Below are 22317 nucleotides of genomic sequence, written 5' to 3'. Positions count from 1 at the left end.
ATTCTTCCTCCTAATCTGTGGCTTGTCTTCTCATTCTCCTGATGGCCAGTCGACTTTTGACAAGGGTGCCAAAACGACTCAGTGGGGCAAAGAATAGCCTGGAACAACTGGATATCCTCACGTAGATAAATGAAGTTGAACCCCTACCTCACACAGGATACAAAACTTAACTCAAAATGGACCAAAGACCTAAATGTAAGAGATGAAATGCGAAACACACTTTGTTAAATTTTTCTGAAGTGGAGCACTGAAGGTGCTGGGTAACGAATCTGCGATCAACAAGATACCATGAAGGAATGGAGAAAGAAGTTTGGTCCTCACGGGTCCTGGAGGAGGTACCCAGCACGCTGCCAGGCCGCACCAGGCAGCTGAGGCACAGTGCGGGCAGAGAGCGTGGCAGGACCCGAGGGATGCTTTCACTGGGGTCTGCAGGTGGAGGGTGGTGCTAGTGGTTAAAAAAAAAAAAGACAGAAAAAACCTGCTTGCCATGCAAGAGGCATAAGAGACAGGGGTTTGATCCCTAAGTCGGAAAGATCCCCTGGAAGAGGGCCTGGCAATCCATTCGCGTATTCTTGCCTGGAGAATCCCATGGACAGAGGAACCTGGCGGGCTACAGTCCATGGGGTCGCACGAGGTTGGACACGACTTAAGTAAGTTAGCACACGGGTGGAGGGCTTTGGGCTTTCCGGACTGGGTCTAGATTGATCAGTCCAAAGCAGAAAGACTGCGGCTTTGGCAAGCTTATCTGAGGATCACACGGGGTGGAGGGTCTGTTTCTGGGAGGTGGGAGAGAATGCTTATTCTCTCAGGAATTCAGATTACTTAGCTATGAGTCTGTTATCTGGGGCATGCCCTCCTGGGAGGGGCTGATACCTGTCCAAGATCCCTGCAGGCTTCATGACCATACAAATTGAAGACACGAGACAACAGTGTCGTAAACTCTCAACAAACTTTTATAGGAAAACATAGTAGTAACTCTTCATGAATGTGGGTTAGGCAATGATTTTGTACAGATAGGTCCCTGAAGGAGGTATAGGAAGCCCCTGAAGGAAGAGAACCCAATATAATTTCTTAACATAACCAGATTAACTGGAACCTAAGGAATGATGGTCTTCACACTGTTAACCCTCATGATCGAATCAACCAGGGTTAGGCTTTGTCAGCATTCTATGCTGAATTCCCTGCTCAAGCCCGTTTGTAAATACTCACATACCCTTACCTTACGTCTGCCTCGATTTTGCTGATGGGAGAGACACCGCTCTGGGAGATAACCTTGGAGCTGTCCTCACTTGCTGCAAGTAACATGCCTTCCTTCCCTAGCTCTTTGACTCAGTTATATCTTTTGGTTAGACACCCACCAAGGGGCCACCTGATGCGAACAGCTGACTCATTGGAAAAGACCCTGATGCTGGGAAAGATTGAAGGCGGGAGGAGAAGAGGGTGACAGGGAATGAGCTGGTTGGATGGCATCACCGATTCAGTGGACATGAACTTGGGCAAACTCTAGGACCTGGTAAGGGGCAGGGACGCCCGGCACGCTGCAGTCCGTGGGGTCAGACACAACTTGGTGACTGAACAACAATAACAAGGGGCCAGTGAAGTTTCCAGGGATGTGAATGAATGAACATGAATGAATGAAGTTTCCCAAATGTGACACCAGAAATTCAAGCGACCCAAGAAAAATGTAGATGAGCTGAAATTCATCAGAGTTGAAAACTTTTGTGTTGACAGGATATCATCAAAAAGAAAGGAAAAAAAAAGGTTAAAAGATAAATAAATAAACAAATGCTATCATCAAGAAAGTGGAGAGGGAATTCCTTGGCAGCCGGGTCATTAGGACCTGGTGCTTTCACTGGGTGGTGGGGGCTCACTCCCTGCAAGTTGGCAGCACGGCCCCCCCAAAAAGTGAAAAAGATAGAAATCCACAAAATGCGAAAGACTTTTGCAAATCCTATATCCGATGAGGAGATTGTATCCAGAATATGTAAAGAACTTTCACAACTCAATTTAAAAACATGCAAAGAATCTAAATAGATATTTCCTTCTTTTTTTATTTCAAATTTTTTGGCTGCTCTGGGTCTTTGTTGTGACCCAAGGGATTTGCGCTGCGGCTTGCAGGATCTTTACTTGGGGGCATGTGAACTCTTAGTTGCAGCCTGTGGGATCTAGTTCCCTGATCAGGGGTCCAACCTGGGCCCCCTGCATCAGGAGCACTGAATCTTAACCACTGGGCCACCCAGGAAAGTCCCAAAACATTTCTTCAAAGAAGATATACAGATGTCCAACAAGCACATGGAAACACTCTTAACATCATTCATTATTAGGGAAAGGCACACCACAGTGCGTGGCACCCCTAGGATGGCTGTCATCAAAAGTCAGATAATAGTGTTGAAGATCATGTGGGGTCACTGGGACCCGCGTGCGCTGCTGGTGGGAATGGTAAGTTGGGGCAAATGCTTTGGAAAAACCACTGGGCAATTCCTTAAAATGCTAAACATGATGTTACTGTGTTGTAGCCACGCGTTCCAGGAAACAGACTCACTCAGAAAGACAATGCAGATAGTGGAGTGCAGTTTATTATATTACACCGGTGGTCCCAAGGCAGAGTCTCCTCTTAGCCAAGGACCCTGACCAGTTTTTCTGAAAACCTTATATACCCTAAGTGTATGTGCCCAAACCCACCTCCCCAAATTCCCTGAAACTAGTCTGAACAAAGGAAAAGATACAATCAAACTTAACCCGTGATTCATATGCCTTAAGCCTAAGTAGTTAACAGTGGACAATTATCAATAGGCCTGTGGTCATACCCCAATAAACAGAATTTATGATTCTATTCGGTTACACAGATAATTAGGGTATTCTTTTAGGTGGAGAGTCTAGGTACGAGCCCTGGGGCTCTTCCACCCAGGGGGCCTGGTTTTCCAGTTGGTATGCCGTTTCCACAGATACTGGGCGTATAGCTCAAAGCCCACAGTCTGGCCCAAGATGGAGTCCTGCTTTCAGGATGGAGCCTGTTCCGTTTCCTCCTCCTTCAGTTGTATCATCCAGACAAGCTCAGTTGGTAAAGAATCCGCCTGCAATGCGTGCAACCCCCATTTGATTCCTGGGTTGGGAAGATCTGCTGGAGAAGGGATAGGCTACCCACTCCAGTATTCTTGGGCTTCCTTTGTGGCTCAGCCGGTAACGAATCCACCAGCAATGCAGGACACCTGGGCTTGATCCCTGGGTTGGGAAGGTCCCCTGGAGAAGCGAAAGGTTACCCACTCCAGTATCCTGGCCTGGAGAATTATACGGACTGTATAGTCCATGGGGTCACAAAGAGTGGGACACGACTGAGCGACTTTCACTGTCACTTAGATATCCTGCTCCTACGTGTATACCCAAGAAATGAAAACATGCATCCATGCAAAGACTTGGAGGTAAGTTTTCACAGCAGCATTACTCAGAAGTGCCAAAAAGCAGAAGCAGTACAAACATCCAACTGACGACAGATCAGTAAAATATGAAATATCCATATAATGGAATATGACTTGTCTATGAGGATCAAGTAAGTGGTGGGACTCCTGCAGTGGTCCAGTGGCTAAGACTCCATGCTCCCAGTGCAGGCGGTGTGGGTTCAATCCCTGGCTGGGAAACGAGAATTAGGTGTGCTGTGACGTGTGGCCAAAAAAAGAAGAAGTGGTGATACCACATAGATAAATCTTAAAAGCATTATGCTAAGTGAAAAAAACCAGTTACAAAAGACCACATAGTGTATCATTTTATTTATGTGACTAGGCAATCCATAGAGATGGAGAGTAGATTAACGGTTTCCATGGGGGTTTGGGGGTAGGGGGTGGGAAGTGACTGCTATCAGGTACAGCGTTTCTTTCTGGGGTGATTGAAATGTTCTGAAATTAGATAGTGGCGATGGTTGCACAGTTCCATGGATATAAAAAAATGGAACTGTACATTTTAAGCTGGGGAGTATTATTTGTTCATTCACTAAGTTGTGTCCGACTCTTTGTGACCCCATGGACTGCAGCACAACAGGCTTCCCTGTCGTTCACCAAGTCCCGGAGTTTACTCAAACTCATCTCCATTGATTTGGTGATGCCATCCAAACATCTCATCCTCTGTTGCTCCCTTCTCCTCCTGCTTTCAATCTTTCCCAGCATAAGGGTCTTTTCCAGTGAGTTGGCTCTTCACATCAGGTGGCCAAAATATTGGAGCTTCAGCTATCAGCATCAGTCCTTCCAGTGATTATTCTGGGTTGATTTCCTTTAGGACTGACTGGTTTGATCTCCTTGCAGTCCAAGGGACTCTCAAGGGTCTTCAGTTCTTTGGTGCTCCACCTTCTTTATGGTCCAATTCTCGAATCTGTACATGACTACTGGAAAAACCATAGCTTTGACTAAATGGACTTTTGTCGACAAAGTGATGTGCCTGCATTTTAATACACTGTCTAGGTTTGTCATAGCTCTTCTTCCAAGGGGCAAGTGTCTTTTAATTTCATGGCTGCAGTCAGCTTTAAGCCAGCTTTTTCACTCTCATCAAGTGGCTCTTTAGTTCCTCTTTGCTTTCTGCCATTAGAGTGGTATTATCTGCATATCTGAGGTTGTTGATATTTCTCTTGGCAGTCTCAATTTCAGCTTGTGATTTATCCATCCCGGCATTTTGAATGATGGAGTGTGCATATATTATGGTATGTGAATAAAGTTGTTATAAAAAAAAATAAAGTATCAGTTTTGTTTTTTTTTTTACTTTTTTGTCCCCCCCCCCCGCCCCCAGGTTGTTTGTAAGAAAGAACACCAGGGACAGGAAGGGCTGAGTGGCCAGAGAACCAGATGAAGCCTCTGGTTGCTCAACAGAGATGTTCCTCTGGTAAACAGCGGGACAAAGGAGTTGGGGCCAAAGAAATCTTACATTTTCCCATGTCATTGCTATCTTTTTCTCCACTTTTGTCTGTCTGCTGCAGCTTCTGTCCTCTTTTTTCTAATGCTGGACACCCTGAGTCTGCTATTCTCCCCTGGGCCACATTTAGCCCAGAGTCCACCATTCAAAGCCCATCAACGTGTTGTGTCATGTTCTCTCTCCAAACTGACCCTCATGACTCCTCCCCATGAACTGGTTTCCCAGCTCTTCCTTCTTCCTTTTTGTTTTTCCTTTTGGAATAAGCCTCGAGGCTTGCACAATCTTAGTTTCCCATCAGGGAAGTCCCTCTTTCTTGTTTTTGTCCCCTGCTGTTGGCACCGGCACCTGTTCCAGCCCTTACCAGGGCTGAACACTCTCCCTCATTTCCGGTCAGCCCCTCTGCCCACAGCTGGCCCAAGTTCCTGGCACCAATCCTGTTGGACCTCCCTGAGAAGAGGAGGGCTTCTGGTTTTCTCTGGCTAGCTGCCCCACCCTTCTAACCCCCAGGCCACAGTCTCTGAAATCTTTCAAAGTAAGGGAGAAATGGCTGAAATTAGTCACACTGAATCCATGGTGGTGATGAATGTGGCTCAAACCCAGATCATTTGATCTGCCACTGTGAACATTACTCCAGCCTCTATTGACCTAGCAGTAGTAGGCAGGGTAAGAAATCTGCATTTTTCCCCTACTTTAAAAAAATTTTGGCCACCAGGTCTTCGTTGTAGCACGCTGGCTCTTTGTTGTAGCACGCTGGCGCTTCAGTTGTGGCCAGAGGGCTCAGTAGTTGCCCTGCAGCCTATGGGATCTTAATTCCCTGACCAGGGATCTAACTTGGATCCCCTGCATTGGAAGGTGGATTCTTAACCACTGGACCATCAAGGAAGTCCTTCATCTATGCTTTTAACCTTGTTTTCTTTTTGTGTGGTCAGTCACTCAGTCGTGTCTGACTCTTTGCTACCCTTTGGATTGTAGACCACAGAGCTCCTCTGTCCATGGGATTCCCCAGGCAAGAATACTGGAATGGGTCGTCATTTCCTTCTCCAGAGGATCTTCCCCACCCAGAGATCAAACCGTCTCCTGCGTCCCCTGCATTGGCAGGTGGATTTTTTGCCACTCCAACACCTGGCTTAGTATATGATTTATGTCTATAGATTATTATATATAATTTATATTTACTTATATTCGCTTGACTTAACTCCCTTTTGGACCTGCCTTCTCAAAGATTTCAGCTTATTCCAGTTGTGCTTAAAAGAGCAGAGAAAAGGCTCTTCTCTTCTGTAGGGTAAACACAGATTCTCCCACGGACCAGCAGCAGGAACGGGGGATTTGGGGAGGGTGGTGAACTGAGGGTATCCAGCCCCCCTTCCAGGAAGCTGGGAAATTCCATGTGTCCTTCGGCCAAGGTCTGTGGGTGGGGTAGTTCTCTGGCCTCCTGCAATCACCACCTGTGAGGTCTCCTGTCCCACCCTCCCAGTAAAAAATGGCCAAGCTAACCCGCCTCAGCTGCCAGCTGATATACCCGCCCCCACGGACAGGTACTCAGGCCCACTGGCCTGGCTGCCGTCAGCCCTTCTTCACTGCAACTTTCCGACGTCCCTGTCCCCCTGCCCAGCCTAGCCTCACCCTCCCACCCACCTGCCCTGATTTGTTCCTTGGGAAACTCGCGATACTTGGAGACCTGCGCTTAAGTCCCGTCCCTGAAGGCGGAAGTGCCCTCCCCAGCTTCGCGTCACCGCCTTCCGGGAGCCTGTCACGTGGTCGGCAGCACGGGCCACCAGCAACAGACTGCCCCCTGAAGAGGGTTTCCACGTGTCTGCCAGGCCCGCAAACCCCCTCTAGGGACCAGCCCTGCTTCTTCTCGTGCCCGGCGCAGCTCCGCAGGTTACGGATGAACCACCGGGGCCTCTATTGTCTTCCAGTCTCTGCCCTCCGCGGTGGCCCAGGAGGCACCAGCACGCAGCTTCCAGAACAAGACCTGGTCACCGCTTCCCGCCCAAAGTGAGGACCAATGAAAAGCGAGTTCGCCCGCCGGAACTGGCCAATCACCATTGCTGTCCTGGCCAGGGTGGGTCTGGCCCAGTGAGTGGTCGGAGCCAATGGCCATCTTGCGGCCGGGGAGCCAATCAGGACACGCAGTGCGGGGAAGCGCGTCGGCAGTTGGGCGCGTGGCGTCGGACTGAGAAGAGGTTGAAGAGGCCTGTGGCCCGGGGGTGACCACCATGGTAGGGGCCGGAGGGGCCTAGGGGGCAGGCCTGGGCCCGCTGAGGCGATGGGGAACAGGACTGGAGGGCGGCGGGGCCTGGGGGCCAGGCCTGGACCGTCTGAGGGGCCTGGGGAACAGGACTGGATGGGTGGCGGGGCCGGGAGACAGGCTCAGGTGGCGGGATGGTGTCTGGAGCGTGACTTCGCAGGTGCAGTAAATGGCTCCCAGCCTCGCCGTTCCAGACTCGTCCTTCTCGAAGCAAAAGCCAGGGGTCTGTGCCTGAGCGCTCTTATTGGTCTGTGTGTGAGCTCAGGGGGGCAGTCACGGAAAGAGGCCTTGAGATAGTGAGTCACAGAAGACGGTATGTGCTGAAAAGAAGCGGCTCCCTCAATTAGATAGCATTGTGAGGTGTTCTTTTTATTTAAAACAAAACCAAGCAAACAGGAATAGACGTGCTTACATTCCCTTTTTCTCACGTCTGGGTTTTTCATTGTTCAAACAGCCCGGCTCCCTCGTGTCAGTGTGCGAAGACCTGCGTCCTAGTTTATCATTGCCTAGTGTTCTAAGGGTGGCTGCGTGTCTTGAGCCTGTTTTGAATCGCTGGATGTTTGGGGGTTTTCCAGTCTTTTACGCGTGGAGTTGCGGGGAGGAATCTGTGCCTGCAGTGTTTCTCACTGGTGTACGTGGGACCCCAGAAGTGAATGAAAGATAGTTTCAGATTCCCTTTCATCACCAACACATATACGAGAATTCCTGTTTTCCGGCAGCAGGGTTAGGCTTCTGCCTTCGATTTATTCATATTTGTGTTCTCAAGTCATAGGTTTCTAGTTAATTGTTGAATTATTAACGACATTAATAGTTTGCACACGGGTGGAAGGCAACCAACACCTCTGTCACTACGTGTTCTAGACCAGTCACCCTTACGTGGAGAGAGGCTGGAATGATCCCTGACAGGGCTTCACCTGGCCCAGCTCACATCTCCTTTGTTCCGGATTAACTGAGACTGATGTCACCCTCCTCTTCTCATCCCTGTGGTAGCTTTCAAACTCTGAATAAAGTTCATAACTGGATTAATAGCTCACACTACCCTCTGCACTCTCCCTTTGCAATACTTGGTTTTGAGGTTTCTCTTCTTGGTTATTGAACGCCATAACATCTAGCTGCTCAAAAATATTTTCTTCGAGCAGTGAATTATTCCAAGTATAAAGTAAAGGTATCCTGTGTTACCTGACAGGTAAAAGGATGCTTCAGGATTAGGAGTCTGTGCATTAGGAGCTGTTATTTTTAGCAAAGGTGTTGTCTTGAATAAGAAAAACACAATGGTTAACACTTTTAGAAGAGCTATTCAGCCATTGTTTGTTGGTGTAACAGGGTTTTTGCAAGTTGAAATGCCAAGTTCACAGTACTTAGTTTAGCCAACAAAATTTGGAAACGTGTGGTGAGGGGGAGGTGGTGATGAGTTGGTGTGAATACAGCCTGAAATAAATTACACTGAACTCTGATAAAGCGTCAGCCATTGCAGATACCTTCCCTTTGTGTTAGAAGGGTTTATGTCTCAAGAATAATTTAATGGGAATTACAGCAGCAGAAATTTTTGTAAAATCCTATTTTCTGCATCCTAGAGGCTCATCACAACATTGAGTACCTTCTGGAGAACCTGCCTGGCCTCAGAGGGTAATGTGTTTCTGGTTCAGCATTGCAGTTTGGTTGGAATCAGAAAGAACTAGAAAATCAGCTAGGATTTGGCCCTTTTTCTTTCACTTACTAAGGACAAGACCAGAAGCTGAATTTCTAGCCTTCCAGACCTTCACTCTTAAGAGCTTGGAGTTTAAAAATCTGGGGTATGATCATGATTGTATGATGGGAAAATAATACCTGTGTTTAAAATCACCTGTCTCATGATGTGGCCATTTTGATGGCCCATTTTCTCTTCACTCGGGCTTTTTTTTTTTTTCAACGTTGCTGCACTGCTTTTAGGATCCTAGTTTTTTAACCAGGAATTGAACCTGTGCCCCCTGCAGTGGAAACTTGGAGTCCTAACCCCTGGATGGCCAGAATTCCCCAGATTATCTTCTTTTGAATGAGCTTTAGTAGTGTGTGTAAGGAATTTGTCCATCTCATCTGTATCAGTAGTGAAATCCTCTTTTTCCTTCCTGATACTGGTAATTACTCTTGTCTTTTTCTGGATAAATTTGGCCAGGGGCTTTTCAGTTTGATTGTTCAGCTCCAACTAGGTGTTGGTTTCATTGACTCTTCTCTGGGTTTTTTTCCCTTCTTTTCTGTTCAGTTTCTTTTCTTTATTATACTTGCTTGTTTTGTCTGCACAACTTGGATATTTGCTCCTGTTCTAGTTGATTAAAGTAGAAGCTTGTGTGCATGCTAAGTTGCTTCAGACGTGTCCGACTTTGTGTGACCCCATAGACGGTAGCCTGCCAGGCTCCTCTGTCCATGAGATAGATTCTCCAGGCAGGAATACTGGAGTGGGTTGCCATGCCCTCCTCCGGGGGATCTTTACAACCCAGGGGTGGAATCTGAGTCTCTTGTGTCTCCTGCATTGGGCGGGCAGGCGGGTTCTTTACCACTAGCGCCACCTAGGAAGCCCCAGAAGAGTTTGTAAGGCAGGAAAAATTTTCCTCTCTGGGTTCTTCTTGGTCTAATGATCAGGTTGACAGAAGACAGATTAGCATGAGAAAATCAAATTTCACTTTATATATGTGGAAGTTCTGTCAGTATAGGACCTGAGAAGTGACTAAAGCAGGCTCTTTATATATCTTTTTAGACAAAGAATCAGTTATTTATGAAGATTTGAAGAAAGAAAGGGGTGTTTGCTAGGGGTAGCAAGTTAATGAAGAAGTAACAAAGTTTGCTTATGCAACTTTCTCAGCCTTAAACTCCCAAGATCACAGTACCCTTAGTCCTGTCCCCCTCCCTTAGTCCCTGCGGGGGCTTTGTTACCTGCTTTCAGGGGGACAGAGGAGGATCAGAGTTTTCTTCTACTGTTTGGTTATCAAGTAATTTTAATTAGAACTAATTAGTATGCCACCAGCATATTTTGGGGTGGTCTGCCCTGAGCTCCGTCAGGTTTTTTCTGTTTTAAATATTTATTTATTTGACTGCACTGGTCTTAGTTGTGGCACTTGGGATCTTTAGTTGAAGCATGTGGGATATAGTGCCTTGACCAGGGATTGAACCTGGGACCCCTGCTTTCGCAGGGCCGAGTCTTAGCCACTGGGCCAGCAGGGAAGTCTCTCCATCAGATTTTACAGGTCACTGATTTTACACACACACACACACACACACACACACACACACACACACACACACACACACCCCTGCTTCTCAGTGGTAAACAATCTGACTGCCAGTGCAGGAGGTGCAGAAGATGTGGGTTCAGTTCCTGGGTTGGGAAGATCCTCTGGAGAAGGAAATGGCAACCCACTCCAGTATTCTTGCCTGGAGAATCCCATGGACAGAGGAGCCTGGTGGGCTGCAGTCCATGGGGTTGCAGAGTTGGACATGACTGAACACGTGCATGCCTGCACACACACACAGATGCAAAATACATAAATATACACACATTTCCCTTCGAGTACTGTTCTAGGTGTAGCCCACAAATTTTGTATGTCATGTTTTCATTTTTATTCCTTTCAAAATACTTTCTCATTTTCCTTGTTATCCATTCCCAAATATTTGGGGATTTCACAGACATCTTTGTGTTACTTGATTTGTAATTTAACACTAGTACAGAAAATATATTTTGTATTATTTCAATTTTTTAAAATTAAGACCTGTATTAAGAAGTGCTTGAGGACTTCCTTGGCAGTCCAGTAATTAGGACTCTGTGCTTCCAATGCAGGAGGTCTGAGAGATCCCTGGTTAGGGAACTAAGATCCCACATGGCACTGGCATGGCCCCCCCCAAAAAAAAAGGTGCTTGCAGTTTGTTGAGTTTTTAATTTTATTTTATTTTTGTTGAGTTTTTTAAAATACCAAGTTGCAGGCTTTTCTTTGACACTTTTTTAGCTGAATCAGGTCTTAGATGCAGCATGAGTGATCTTTGACCTTCACTGGGGCTTTTTGTGGGGTCTTTTTGTGGGGGCTTTTTGTGGGGTCTTTTTGTGGGGTCTTTTTTGTGGGGGCTTTTTGTGGGGTCTTTTTTTTTTTTTAGTTTGGCATGCAAGATCTTTATTTGCAAGTGTGTAATTTGACAAAGTTTAATATCAATATTAACATGTTGATCATCCATGAAACCATCACCTCAATCAAGATAATGACCATATCCATCACCCCCCAGTTACCTGGTGAAGAAGAAGTGAAGTTGCTCGGTCATGTCCATGGACTGTAGCTTGCCAGGCCTCTCCATCCATGGGATTTTCCAGGCAAAAAATACTGGAGTGGGTTGCTATGGCCTCCTCCAGGGGATCTTTCCAACCCAGGGATCAAACCTGGTCTCCCGCATTGCATGCAGACTCCTTACCTCTGAGCCACCAGGGACGTTACCTAGTGCCCCTTTGTAAATCCTCACTTCAGCCTCACCCCCTCTGTCTCCCCTGCCTAACCACGCCTGTGTGTTTTCTAGGATTTTATATAATGATTTTTGGATTGTGGAGTTAATTTGTTATTGTTGTTTGGATTCTTTCACTCATTTTTATGAGATTTACCCATGTTGTTGCAACACAGTTCCTTTTTATTGCTGAGTATTTCTTTTTTGTGTGTATATAAAATACACATGACAACAGTTACCATTTTAACCATTTTAACTGTTAAGTACATTGACTTGTGGTATAACCACTATTTCCAGAACTGTTTCATCATTTCAGATCTTCTTAGTGTATAATCTGCTGGAAATTTTTTGTTGTTTTATTTTTTATATAGTCTTTAAAGGTTACTTTCCATTTATAATTATTAAAATATATAGAGTCTGTTATTAATCTCATCCAGTGTGTTTCTCATTTCAGACTCTTTCATAATTGGCAATTTGATTTAGGGTCTTTTTTTATGTATCAGATGTGTTTCTCCTTATCATGCTCATTTTTCCTGTACCTTCCTGAGGCATATAATTCTAATTCTGTCATTAATCTACTAATCATCTGTCATTTCTGGATCTTTTTCTTAAGGTTTTTATTTTGTTTTGGGGTGTACCCGATTTACAGCGTTGTGCTAGTTTTGGTGGACAGCAGAGGGACTCAGCCACACACCTGCCTGTCTCCGCTCACCCTCAGACTCCCCGCCCACCGGGCCGCCACGTGACACCGAGCAGAGTGTTCCTGCTGAGCGGTGGTTCCGCGTTACCCACATGCAGTGCACCAGTGGAGAGCAGGCATGATGAGTTGTACATTATTGGATGTTAGACTCTTGGATTTTCTTTTAGCCGTTTCTCAGCTTTCTGCTGGGATGCTATTAATATACCTGGGAAGACTTTGATCCTTCTGCGTCCTGCTCTTAAGCTTTCTCGGGTGGGTTCAGGGCAGTCTTTAGGGTCGGCCTCACTCGGCCCCACTGCTTAGGGACCTCCCCGCCCGGAGCTCTCTGCCTCAGGACGTCTTCCTGCCGTGCCGCGGCAGGCGTGGGCTCAGCCCGTCCCTCCCTGGGCCGAGCAGCCACAGTGAGGACCTGGGGCCTCCCTGCTGCCCCAGGCCCCCAGGCGCAGCTGTCTCTCCTCCAGCACCAGACTTTCCAGCTGCCTTGGCCTCTCCACACAGGACTCCCCCACTCAACCCTGGGCGATCCCGGGGCTTTGCTTGGGTCTCCTTTCTCAGCTGCAGCCTGGACATGCTGGGGCCTCTGCCGGGCTTGCCTTGTTTCCCTGCTCGGAGGACTCACTCACTGTTGTGCACTGCCTGTTGTCTAAAGACTGAGACGTGTCTGATTTTCTGAGCCATTGTTTACATCAGGTTGGTAAATCCAGCCTTGGGTGGAAACAGAATGGCTCGATGCTGATTTTGTGTAAGTTTTTACTGTTTTTTATTGAGTGTTGGAAAGACGTTTATAATGACTATATTCTTGTTTACAATTCAGGTGTGTCTCCATGCTGCATAGGCAGGTGCTCAGACAGAACATGACTTCCTCCTTTTGCATTCCAGTTCCCTATAATGAAAACGACATCTTTTTTGGGTGTTAGTTCTAGAAGGTCTTGTAGGTCTTCATAGAACCGTTCAACTTCAATTTCTTTGGCGTTCTTGATTAGGGCATACATTGGGATTACTGTGATATTGAATAGTTTGCCTTGGAAACGAACAGAGATCATTCTATCATTTTTGAGATTGCATCCAAGTACTGCATTTCGGAATCTTTTATTGACTCTGAGGGCTATTTCATTGGTTCTAAGGGATTCTTGCCCACAGTAGTAGATATAATAGTCATCTGAATTAAACTCACCCATTCCCATTCATTTTAGTTTACTGATTCCTAAAATGTCGATGTTTACTCTTGCAAATCCTGCTTTGACCACTTCCAATGTACCTTGATTCGTGGACCTAACACTCCAGGTTTCTTGGCCATGTTGTTCTTACAGCATCGGACTTTCCTTTCACCACCAGACACGTCCACAACGGGGCGTTGTTTCTGCTTTGGCTCAGCCTTTTCTTTCCCTCTGGAGCTATTTCTCTGCTCTTCTCCAGTAGCATGTTGGGCTCCTATCGACCTGGGAAGCTTGTGAGAAAAAGTCTGAAAAGACCTTAAAAAAACCAAAAGATATTAGATCTATTAATTTAAGAAGTCAGGTACATCTGCATGCCACGCAGAGACCCCTGCCGTGTTGCTGGGCCTCACTCGTTGCTCTGCTTCCAGCGCGAGTGCATCTCCATCCACGTGGGGCAGGCGGGCGTCCAGATCGGCAACGCCTGCTGGGAGCTGTACTGCCTGGAGCATGGCATTCAGCCCGACGGCCAGATGCCCAGCGACAAGACCATCGGCGGCGGGGATGACTCCTTCAACACGTTCTTCAGCGAGACGGGGGCCGGCAAGCACGTGCCCAGGGCCGTGTTCGTGGACCTGGAGCCCACCGTGGTCGGTAGGTCCCCCCCCACTTGGCAAGGGAAGCCCAGCACCTTCGCCGGGCAGACACAGGTCAGAAGCACGAGGTAGTTTCCGAGGGGAGCGGCCACCCAGGAGACGACGGACAGTCACCCCGGAGCCCGGGAGACCCAGGCCACGGGGGTGCCCGGGGCAGTCAGGCTGGCATCGTGCAGGGTGCAGGGCCATCCCAGTGACGTCGGGGTGGGCGAGGCGCACACAGCCGCCTGGGCACTCCCGTCCTTCGGGAACCGGCCACACTGGTGCTTGTTCCGGGTTGATGGACCCCCTGGAGCCGTGAATGGCAGATGGGCGCGTCTGTCTCGGAGACTGCCTGGGAGACCTGACCCCCGGCCTGGGAGGAGCGGCGCAGGCCTGCAGATAGGCGGGTCCCGGAGCCGCCTCGGGGGTGAGGTGGCGTCCTCCAAGCCCGGCCGCTGTCCCCCGCAGACGAGGTGCGCACGGGGACCTACAGGCAGCTCTTCCACCCGGAGCAGCTGATCACCGGGAAGGAAGATGCGGCCAACAACTATGCCCGCGGCCACTATACCATCGGCAAGGAGATCGTCGACCTGGTCCTGGACCGCATCCGCAAGCTGGTGAGAAGGGCCCGGGGGGCTCCCGGCCGGGACGGGGGCCGGATTCTCGGCGGCGCATGCGGTCCGGCTCACGCCTCTCCCTCCCACAGGCGGACCTGTGCACGGGGCTGCAGGGCTTCCTCATCTTCCACAGCTTCGGGGGCGGCACCGGCTCGGGCTTCGCGTCGCTGCTCATGGAGCGGCTCTCGGTGGACTACGGCAAGAAGTCCAAGCTGGAGTTCGCCATCTACCCGGCGCCCCAGGTCTCCACGGCCGTGGTGGAGCCCTACAACTCCATCCTGACCACGCACACCACCCTGGAGCACTCGGACTGCGCCTTCATGGTGGACAACGAGGCCATCTACGACATCTGCCGGCGCAACCTGGACATCGAGCGGCCCACCTACACCAACCTCAACCGGCTCATCGGGCAGATCGTGTCCTCCATCACGGCCTCCCTGCGCTTCGACGGCGCCCTCAACGTGGACCTGACCGAGTTCCAGACCAACCTGGTGCCCTACCCCCGCATCCACTTCCCCCTGGCCACGTACGCCCCGGTCATCTCGGCCGAGAAGGCCTACCACGAGCAGCTGTCTGTGGCCGAGATCACCAACGCCTGCTTCGAGCCGGCCAACCAGATGGTCAAGTGTGACCCTCGCCACGGCAAGTACATGGCCTGCTGCATGCTGTACCGGGGGGACGTGGTCCCCAAAGACGTCAACGCGGCCATCGCCACCATCAAGACCAAGCGCACCATCCAGTTTGTGGACTGGTGCCCGACCGGCTTCAAGGTAGGCTGGGCGGCAGCAGGTGTGCAGCTTTCTGCCCGTGGCCGGCCCCGGGGCGGGGTGCTGACCCGCCGCGGAGGGTCCCCTGTTGCCGGGCGGCTGGGCTGCTGGGACAGCAAGGTCGGTAATCAGGGTGCTGGATGCCTGGATCGTGATCAGTACTTCATGGACCTTTACTTCTTACAACCAGCCCATAGCGCCATGGGCCGATATTACCAACACCTTACACTTCAGAGACAGACGCTGAGACAGCTTTTAGAACCTCGTAGGCTCAGGGTCAGCGATGGAGGAGGGAGCTTTCAGAGACTTCTGACTGCAGGCCTGTACTCAGGTTTCCCCACTGCGCACCCAAGAACCTTGTCAGAGTCTGGTATCATTCTGTGACTGGGCTTAGATTTCACATTACTTCAGTCACCAGCTGTCACTGAATCTTAGGCAACAGTTATGCTTTTGTAAAGAGGCTCTTGTATTCATTATGTAATATTTTCTGTGGGACCAAGAGTGGTTCACTGCTGTTTCTCCAAGCCAGACTTGGAATGCCGCCTCCCACACAAAACCACACTCAGAAGTGGCTCCTCCAACTGTGTTTAGTGTCACAGTAAAACGTCTGCCCAGAGAAGAGCATCCTGAATTTGGAGCCAAGTCCCAGAAGGTCCCACTTTAGACCCGTGACCAGCAGGCTAAGTGCCTGGCCACGCCTGGGCTTGTTAACCCTGCGCCCTCTTCCTCGTTGAGTCTTTTTTCACAAGTGATCTTCGTTAGATAAAGCGCTGGATCCTGCATCTGAGCCCTGATGCATCCCTTCGGTGTGCTGGGAGTTGCCATCCCCAGGGTCTTTGCAGACAAAGTGAGGACAAGTAGCAGCGATGCGTGGGTCATCGTTTTCCCATTTAAATACCGAGCTTGCCTCTGACCAGCCCACGCTGTTGCACCCACCTGGCCTCTGTCAGCCTCACTGCCAGACCCCTTGACACGGACCACCTGAGGGTGTTCGACTCACACGTGTAAATGACTCACAGGGGTAAAGTGTGTATATAACAGGTTTCACCAATTAGACATATCCATGAAATTAAACCTTCCGTAGATGTTTGCAGGCCTTTGAGGTTAGGTCACAGGTTGGGGTTGGAAGCTTTTTTTTGCCATGCCACACGGCATGGGGGATCTTAGTCCCTGGGCCAGACGTCAGCCCTTGGCCCCTGCAGGAAACCGCAGCGTCTGGACCACCAGGGAAGTCTTTTTCTTCTTCCATTGTTCTTGGTTTGAGGACGTTTCCTTTCAGCCCTTGCTTTTGACCTTTGGAAGGCACTGCTGCCATCCACGGCCGCCTCAGCTGGGCAGCGCTGTGTGGGGTGCCGGGCCTGTGCCCAGGCTTCCCATCCTGGCCGAGTCTGTGAGCCAGAGGGGAGGCCAGTCTGGAGGGAGGTTAGGAGGTCACACTGCTGTCCCCACGCAAGACAGTTCACCCCCGATGGACGGTGTTGAATCCTCACTTGCCTGAGTGACATCACGTGTTGACAGGTGTTTGCTCAGGGGTGCACCATTTTCGTGGAACCTTTTTCCATGTTTGTATCAGGTTTTCTCATTATGAAAATGTGTATGTGGCAAGATTATTTTAGTCATGCAGAAGGCTGAAAAGCTTAAGTCCTCTTCTAAAAGTGAAAATGTAGGATAATAAACACTGGCAAATACTGCCAAAAATACAGCACCCGTTCCTACATGGCATCATCTAAAGTGGGTCCACAGCCCACATTTTAAAAAACAAGCTCCAAAAAATAAAAAAATTAAAAAAGTAAATAAAAAACAAGCTCCCATTTCTGAGGCCACACTCCTTGTTCACTATGTTCTTCTTGTCCGGCAGGTGGGCATCAACTACCAGCCCCCCACGGTGGTCCCAGGGGGGGACCTGGCCAAGGTGCAGCGGGCCGTGTGCATGCTGAGCAACACCACGGCCATCGCCGAGGCCTGGGCCCGCCTGGACCACAAGTTGGACCTCATGTACGCCAAGCGCGCCTTCGTGCACTGGTACGTGGGGGAGGGCATGGAGGAGGGGGAGTTCTCGGAGGCCCGGGAGGACCTGGCGGCGCTGGAGAAGGATTACGAGGAGGTGGGCGTGGACTCGTGGGCGTGGACTCGGTGGAGGCGGAGGCCGAGGAAGGGGAGGAGTACTGAAGGCGGCGCGGCCGCAGCCCCGCACCCGTTTCCCCGACGGTCCCGTCACAGATGTGTTTCCCTATTAAAGTTTCTCAGGTAAACCTGTGCCTGAACAAGCTCATCTGTCTGCAGGAGTGTGGAGGACGCCCCGCTGGCTTTCAGTTCAATTTGCCATTTCCCAGGCTTCTCTGCTGGGATAGGCGGCCTAAGGCATAAGGGCCTAGAGGTGGACTGTGGAAACCTCAGGTCTGCAGGGTCCACAGTCAGTGGACCTGCGGGTAGGATGTGGCCGCTCGGGACCCCGGGAGGAAGGGTCTTACTGCTTCTCGTGGCATGCAGGACCCACGGAGGGGTAACAGCTGTGGCCACAGCCCCTCTGTGCTCACACCAGCACCTGCGTGCTGGGGAGGGCCTCGGTGAAAGTGCGAGAGGCCCGGGGAGACCATGTTTCTTGCAGGCTCAAAAGAGGCCCAGGAGGCGGGTGGTGAAGACAGCACCCAGAGTTAAGTCTAAACGCTTGTGCCTGAACTTGGCCAACAGGTGACAGAACAGACCTGGAATGGACACTTGGCACTTCAGAGGTTTATTAGCCACAAGATGGGGGAGCCGCCTGCCCGGGGGGTGCTCAGCTGCCGCTCCTCGGGGGGCTCCTCCCCGGCCCGCCCCCCTTGGGCAGCCTGGAGGCGCTGGGCTGGCGGGGCATCCTCTGGCTGGGTCCGTCCCGGCCGCTGCGTTCTGCCAGGGCCGGGCCTCCGCCCAGGGCACCGCCGCCCTTGTTTCTCCCTGGAGGACACAGAGCACAGGCATCAGCAGCCGGGCAGAGCCCCGGGGACAGCGAAGGGAAGCTGGGCGAGTTTACCCCGCGACCGGCTCCCGCCAGGCCGGCTTCTGGACCTGGTCGTGGAAGCGCTGCTTCTTGGTGGTCTCCCTCTCCCCGCTGTGTCCCACAGACATCCAGAACCACTGGCCCCGAGACTGGACTCCCCTGAGGCTCCACGGGGCAGCCACGCTCAGCTACAGGGCACGGCTCCGACCGCTCCCCCACAGGCCATCGGCCGGCAAGGCCTGCAGCCGTGGCTGGGCTGCCCTGGTTCCGGCAGTGCCATCGGCGAGATGGGGAGGACCTGGGGGGCCGGTGTGCTTGGCCCGGCCCACCCCACTGACCCACCTCAGCCCGGGTTCTCCCCTGGCCACGGCTGGGGCAGGGGCGTGCCCCCTGCGGGACCCCAGGCTCCACACTGGTTCCTGGCCTCACAGCCTGCAGTGGGGAGCAGGGGCCGTGGACAGCACCAGCTCTGATCCTGACACTGGCATGCCTGCAGGGACAAGGCCGCCCTGCCTGGAGTCTCTGGCAAGTTCTCCCTCAGACAGCAGGAGGTCTGAGCCTCCTGGCACAGGGTTGGGCATTTGCAACGGCCCCAGCTTGGAAGCCTGACAGCTGGTCTCCCTGTGAGAACTCGATTGGAATAAGGTGCAGCCACAGGTCACCCAGTGCTGAGCGGGAGCAGACTGGAGGGTGTGGTGGGGTGACGCGGGGCCAGCTGTGCCCAGGGGCCACCAAAACGAGCCAACAGGGCTGTCCCTGCCCTTCTCCCCAGGACAGATGCCAGCCTTCTGGTCCTGTGAGTGCATGGCCCCCACCCCACAGGGTCACCCAGTTGGAGAGGCCACACTACCGTCCCCAGGCTGGGCCAGGCCGAGTCAGGTCTGGGAGCTCGTGGGTTCGCCCTGGGGCCTGAGCACCGCTGAAGCGCGGTGCAGGGGCGGCTCCCCAAGGCAGCTCTGCTTCCGGGGCCTGCGCAGTGTGCCTCCTGACCCCCACCAGAGAGGACCAGGGCCCCAGACACTCAAGGATGAGAGGGAAGTGAAAGAGCCAAAGTAATGTTCACCTTTAAATCTGGTGAGGCTGATAAACCCGGAAATAAGAAACTGATGCCACCCTTAAGTCATGGAAGGTGTCAGGGAAACCACCTCAGGACGGAAGCAGGCCCTTCATCCAGCTCAGGGTGGTTCTCGGCACCTAAAGGAGCCGCACAGCCGTGGGGCTCGTGGGGAGACCCACTCAGGCCTTGGGCCCGCTGGACCCAGCAAGGCACGTTTGGGAGCTCGGAGCTCGTCACCCCTGCTCACCTTCCTCTGATGTGGCTATTAGGTCAGATGGAATGGACTTAAACGAGGATTGAGGCTGAGCCCAGGGTAAAGCCTGGTTCCCGTGGGGCCCTCTTAAGGGTCAAGACAGACAGCGGTTTGTCATTGTCGTCACTAAGTCGTGACCCTACAGACTGCAGCCCGCCAGGCTTCCCTGTCCTTCACCGTCTCGGGGTTTGCTCAAGCTCATGTCCATGGAGTCTGCGATGCTAGTGAACCATGTCATCCTTGTTGAATGAATCACTGCCGGCTTACTCCCCTAATGAAGTGAACCCCCCAAACAGCGGCCCATTGCCAGTCGTGACTTGGGGGCCCCTGAAGCTGGGGAGCACCTAACCCCCGCTGCGGGCTCTGCAGGGCGCTGAGTGGGAACTAGAACCAGAAAAGCCCAGAGCTTTCTCCTGGGTGGTGAGAGCGCCCCTTGTGGAGTCGGCCAGCTGCCAAGGCCAGGTTATCAGTGACAGGATGTGTGACGAGGGGTGAGAGATGTCAGGCAGGAACCACCGCAGCCCCACCTCCTGCTGGGCCCGCTGGCGGGGTCTGGTGGCCAGGACCGGCGGGCGGCAGGGGCGTGGGGAGCACCCAGCAGGGGCTTGACCCGTGCTGCAGACCAGACTCTGAACGCCGGTGCACAAGGCGGGCTGCACACGTGCCCTTACCCTTGGCCCACACTCCTGGGGGACGGTCCCGCGCGGACGTGCCTGTGACCCTGCCGGACACACGGCGGGTGCTGCTGGAGAGGAGCACGTCCGCGGGCAGGAGTGGCCACACCCCCAGCTCAGGAACCAGGCAAGGGGGGACCCCGGGGGCTGATCCTCCAGACGGCTAGTCCAGGGGCTGACAGCACCGCAGCGCCCTTGCAGCTCAGAGCTGCTCGTTCTGGAGGCCATGGCAGTTTCCATGGAAACAGTACCAACCCCCAGAGATAAACTAATAAACGCAACCTGCAAAAGGAGAGAACAGGCAGCAAGAGAACCGGAGGGAACCGGGGGGCCCCGGAGAGAGAGGCGAGTGCGCGGCAGCTGGGCCGTGGAGCAGAACCGGAGAGGCCGCAGGCTGCGGGGCGCAGGAAAAGGAGGGCCTTGCGGGGGGGCTACGGCTCCGGACAGAGAGAAAGGAGGCCTCTGGAGGTCAGAGAGAGACAAAGAGAGCAGACGGAGCATCAGTGGGGAGGCCCGCACCGCAGCGCTCAGGAGGGGGCCTCTCAGGACAGGGACACAGGCGCCCAGGGCTCTGGCGCTCCCATCCAGGGGCCCAGCTGCCCTCTGCCCCGAAAGCCCCTTCTCAATGTTTCTAGCCCAGGAGCCGGCCTGGACATTCAGCTGCGTCTCAAGTGTGTCTGGAATACAGAGAAAGGACATGCCAAGTGGATTAGAGCTCCACTGTGACACCCTGGTCACCAGCCCCTGCTCACCCCAGCCACGACCTCCAGACTGAGCAGCGCCCCAGGCCCTCTGCATCCTGCCAGCCAGGAGCTGCCCACAGAGGGAAGCTTCACTATCCAGACTCAGCAGGACCTGGGCCAGGTGGGGGGCCAAGAAGCGAGCACAGGAAAGCCTCTGGCCGCCCTGCTCACTAAGGACTTAAGTACAGGCTACAGCTGCAGGGAGGAAGGAACCAATGCCGCCTGTTCCCAGCTTCGTGGGAAAACGACCTGAGTGCAGAGCTGGGGAGAAACGGGTTGCAGAGTCCCGATAAGGTCTAACTGGCTTTGGGGCTCCCACCCTGCACCCTCCCCATGTGGACGGGCACCCTCCAGGGTGGTAGATAGCAAAGTCCAAGCTGGGGATTGGAGTCCAAGGGGCCAGCCATCGGATGTGCCCACCGAGTTCTGGGACAAGAACAACAGAAAGGCCTGGCCACTCGGGACCAAAGGCTCCCAGTGCCAGGCGCTGCCCACCCGCCGCCCCGGCCCGGCTCTGACCTCGGGTCTCAGGCACGCTGGGCGCGGGCAGGGGCAGGGGCAGGGGCACGGCCGTGGGGTCCTGGGAGTCGCTCGCCACCCTCTGCCCAGCGCACATGGACTTGAGCATCTGGAAGACGGCGAGGGGCGCCACGTTCAGCTTCAGCAGGTCCACCAGGATCCTGGCAAGAACACACGCGGCGGCAGTGAGCTCTCCTCGCCCGGGCCGGCCGCCCCGGGGGACCCCGACTCCCCTGGGCGCTCACTTGAACACGTCGGGGTCCATGGCGCCGCCCGCAGCCTGCGCCAGCTCGAACAGCTCCATCTCCTCGGCGCTCAGCACCTTTTTCCGCCGCAGCGCCAGCTTTTGTAAGGCCGCCTCCAGTCCCGGGGGCGCCCCCGGCCCGGGGCCCGGCCCCGCGCCCGCGGCCGCCATCTGCGGAACCGCGGAGGGTGCGCACCGCCCGGTCGCCGCCGCGCCCCCTACCGGCCCGCCACTCGCCCTGCTCCCCGCAGCGGCCCCGCCGTCCGGTGCTCGGGCCCGGGCGGCGGCGGGAGTGCGGAGCACCCACCCCTTAGCGACTGGGCTCCCGCGCGCGCTCAGCAGGAAGCCCGCACGCAGAGCCCCGCGGTCGCCGAA

General features: G+C 52.8%; 1 protein-coding gene and 1 pseudogene across 3 annotated transcripts; one reads left to right on the top strand and one right to left on the bottom strand.

The window, feature by feature from the left end:
* The first annotated feature begins 6967 nt into the window (after nt 1-6967).
* On the top strand, nt 6968-17727 carry LOC122693563 (annotated as a pseudogene). Its single transcript, XR_006340945.1, has 5 exons — nt 6968-7115; nt 13885-14107; nt 14560-14708; nt 14798-15478; nt 17334-17727. The product of XR_006340945.1 is annotated as a tubulin alpha-3 chain-like (transcript).
* A 466-nt stretch (nt 17728-18193) lies between these two features.
* Nucleotides 18194-22211, bottom strand: MZT2B (mitotic spindle organizing protein 2B). 2 transcript variants are annotated; one of them, XM_043901080.1, is made up of 4 exons: nt 21944-22211; nt 21699-21859; nt 20719-20898; nt 18194-18409 (listed from the first exon to the last, which is right to left on the bottom strand). In XM_043901080.1, the coding sequence occupies exons 1-4, from the start codon at nt 22111-22113 to the stop codon at nt 18252-18254; spliced, it is 669 nt and encodes a 222-aa protein (XP_043757015.1). In that variant the 5' UTR covers nt 22114-22211; the 3' UTR covers nt 18194-18251. The 2 variants fall into 2 exon arrangements, with proteins under 2 accessions (XP_043757015.1, XP_043757014.1); XM_043901079.1 differs by lacking the exon at nt 20719-20898.
* Nucleotides 22212-22317: the final 106 nt, after the last annotated feature.

This window comes from Cervus elaphus, chromosome 5, assembly GCF_910594005.1.
Source record: "Cervus elaphus chromosome 5, mCerEla1.1, whole genome shotgun sequence".
NCBI lineage: Eukaryota > Metazoa > Chordata > Mammalia > Artiodactyla > Cervidae > Cervus > Cervus elaphus.
This window is presented reverse-complemented; position numbering and strand designations above follow the sequence as displayed.

Bases quoted from the DNA above. Each gene is read 5' to 3' on its own strand.
- MZT2B (XM_043901080.1), bottom strand. From the start codon at position 22,113: ATGGCGGCCGCGGGCGCGGGGCCGGGCCCCGGGCCGGGGGCGCCCCCG. The intron at 21,860-21,943 runs GTGAGCGCCCAG...TGTTCTTGCCAG, and splicing joins ATGGACCCCGACGTGTTCAA to GATCCTGGTGGACCTGCTGA. The intron at 18,410-20,718 runs GTTGCGTTTATT...TGTGTCCTCCAG, and splicing joins CCTGTTCTCTCCTTTTGCAG to GGAGAAACAAGGGCGGCGGT.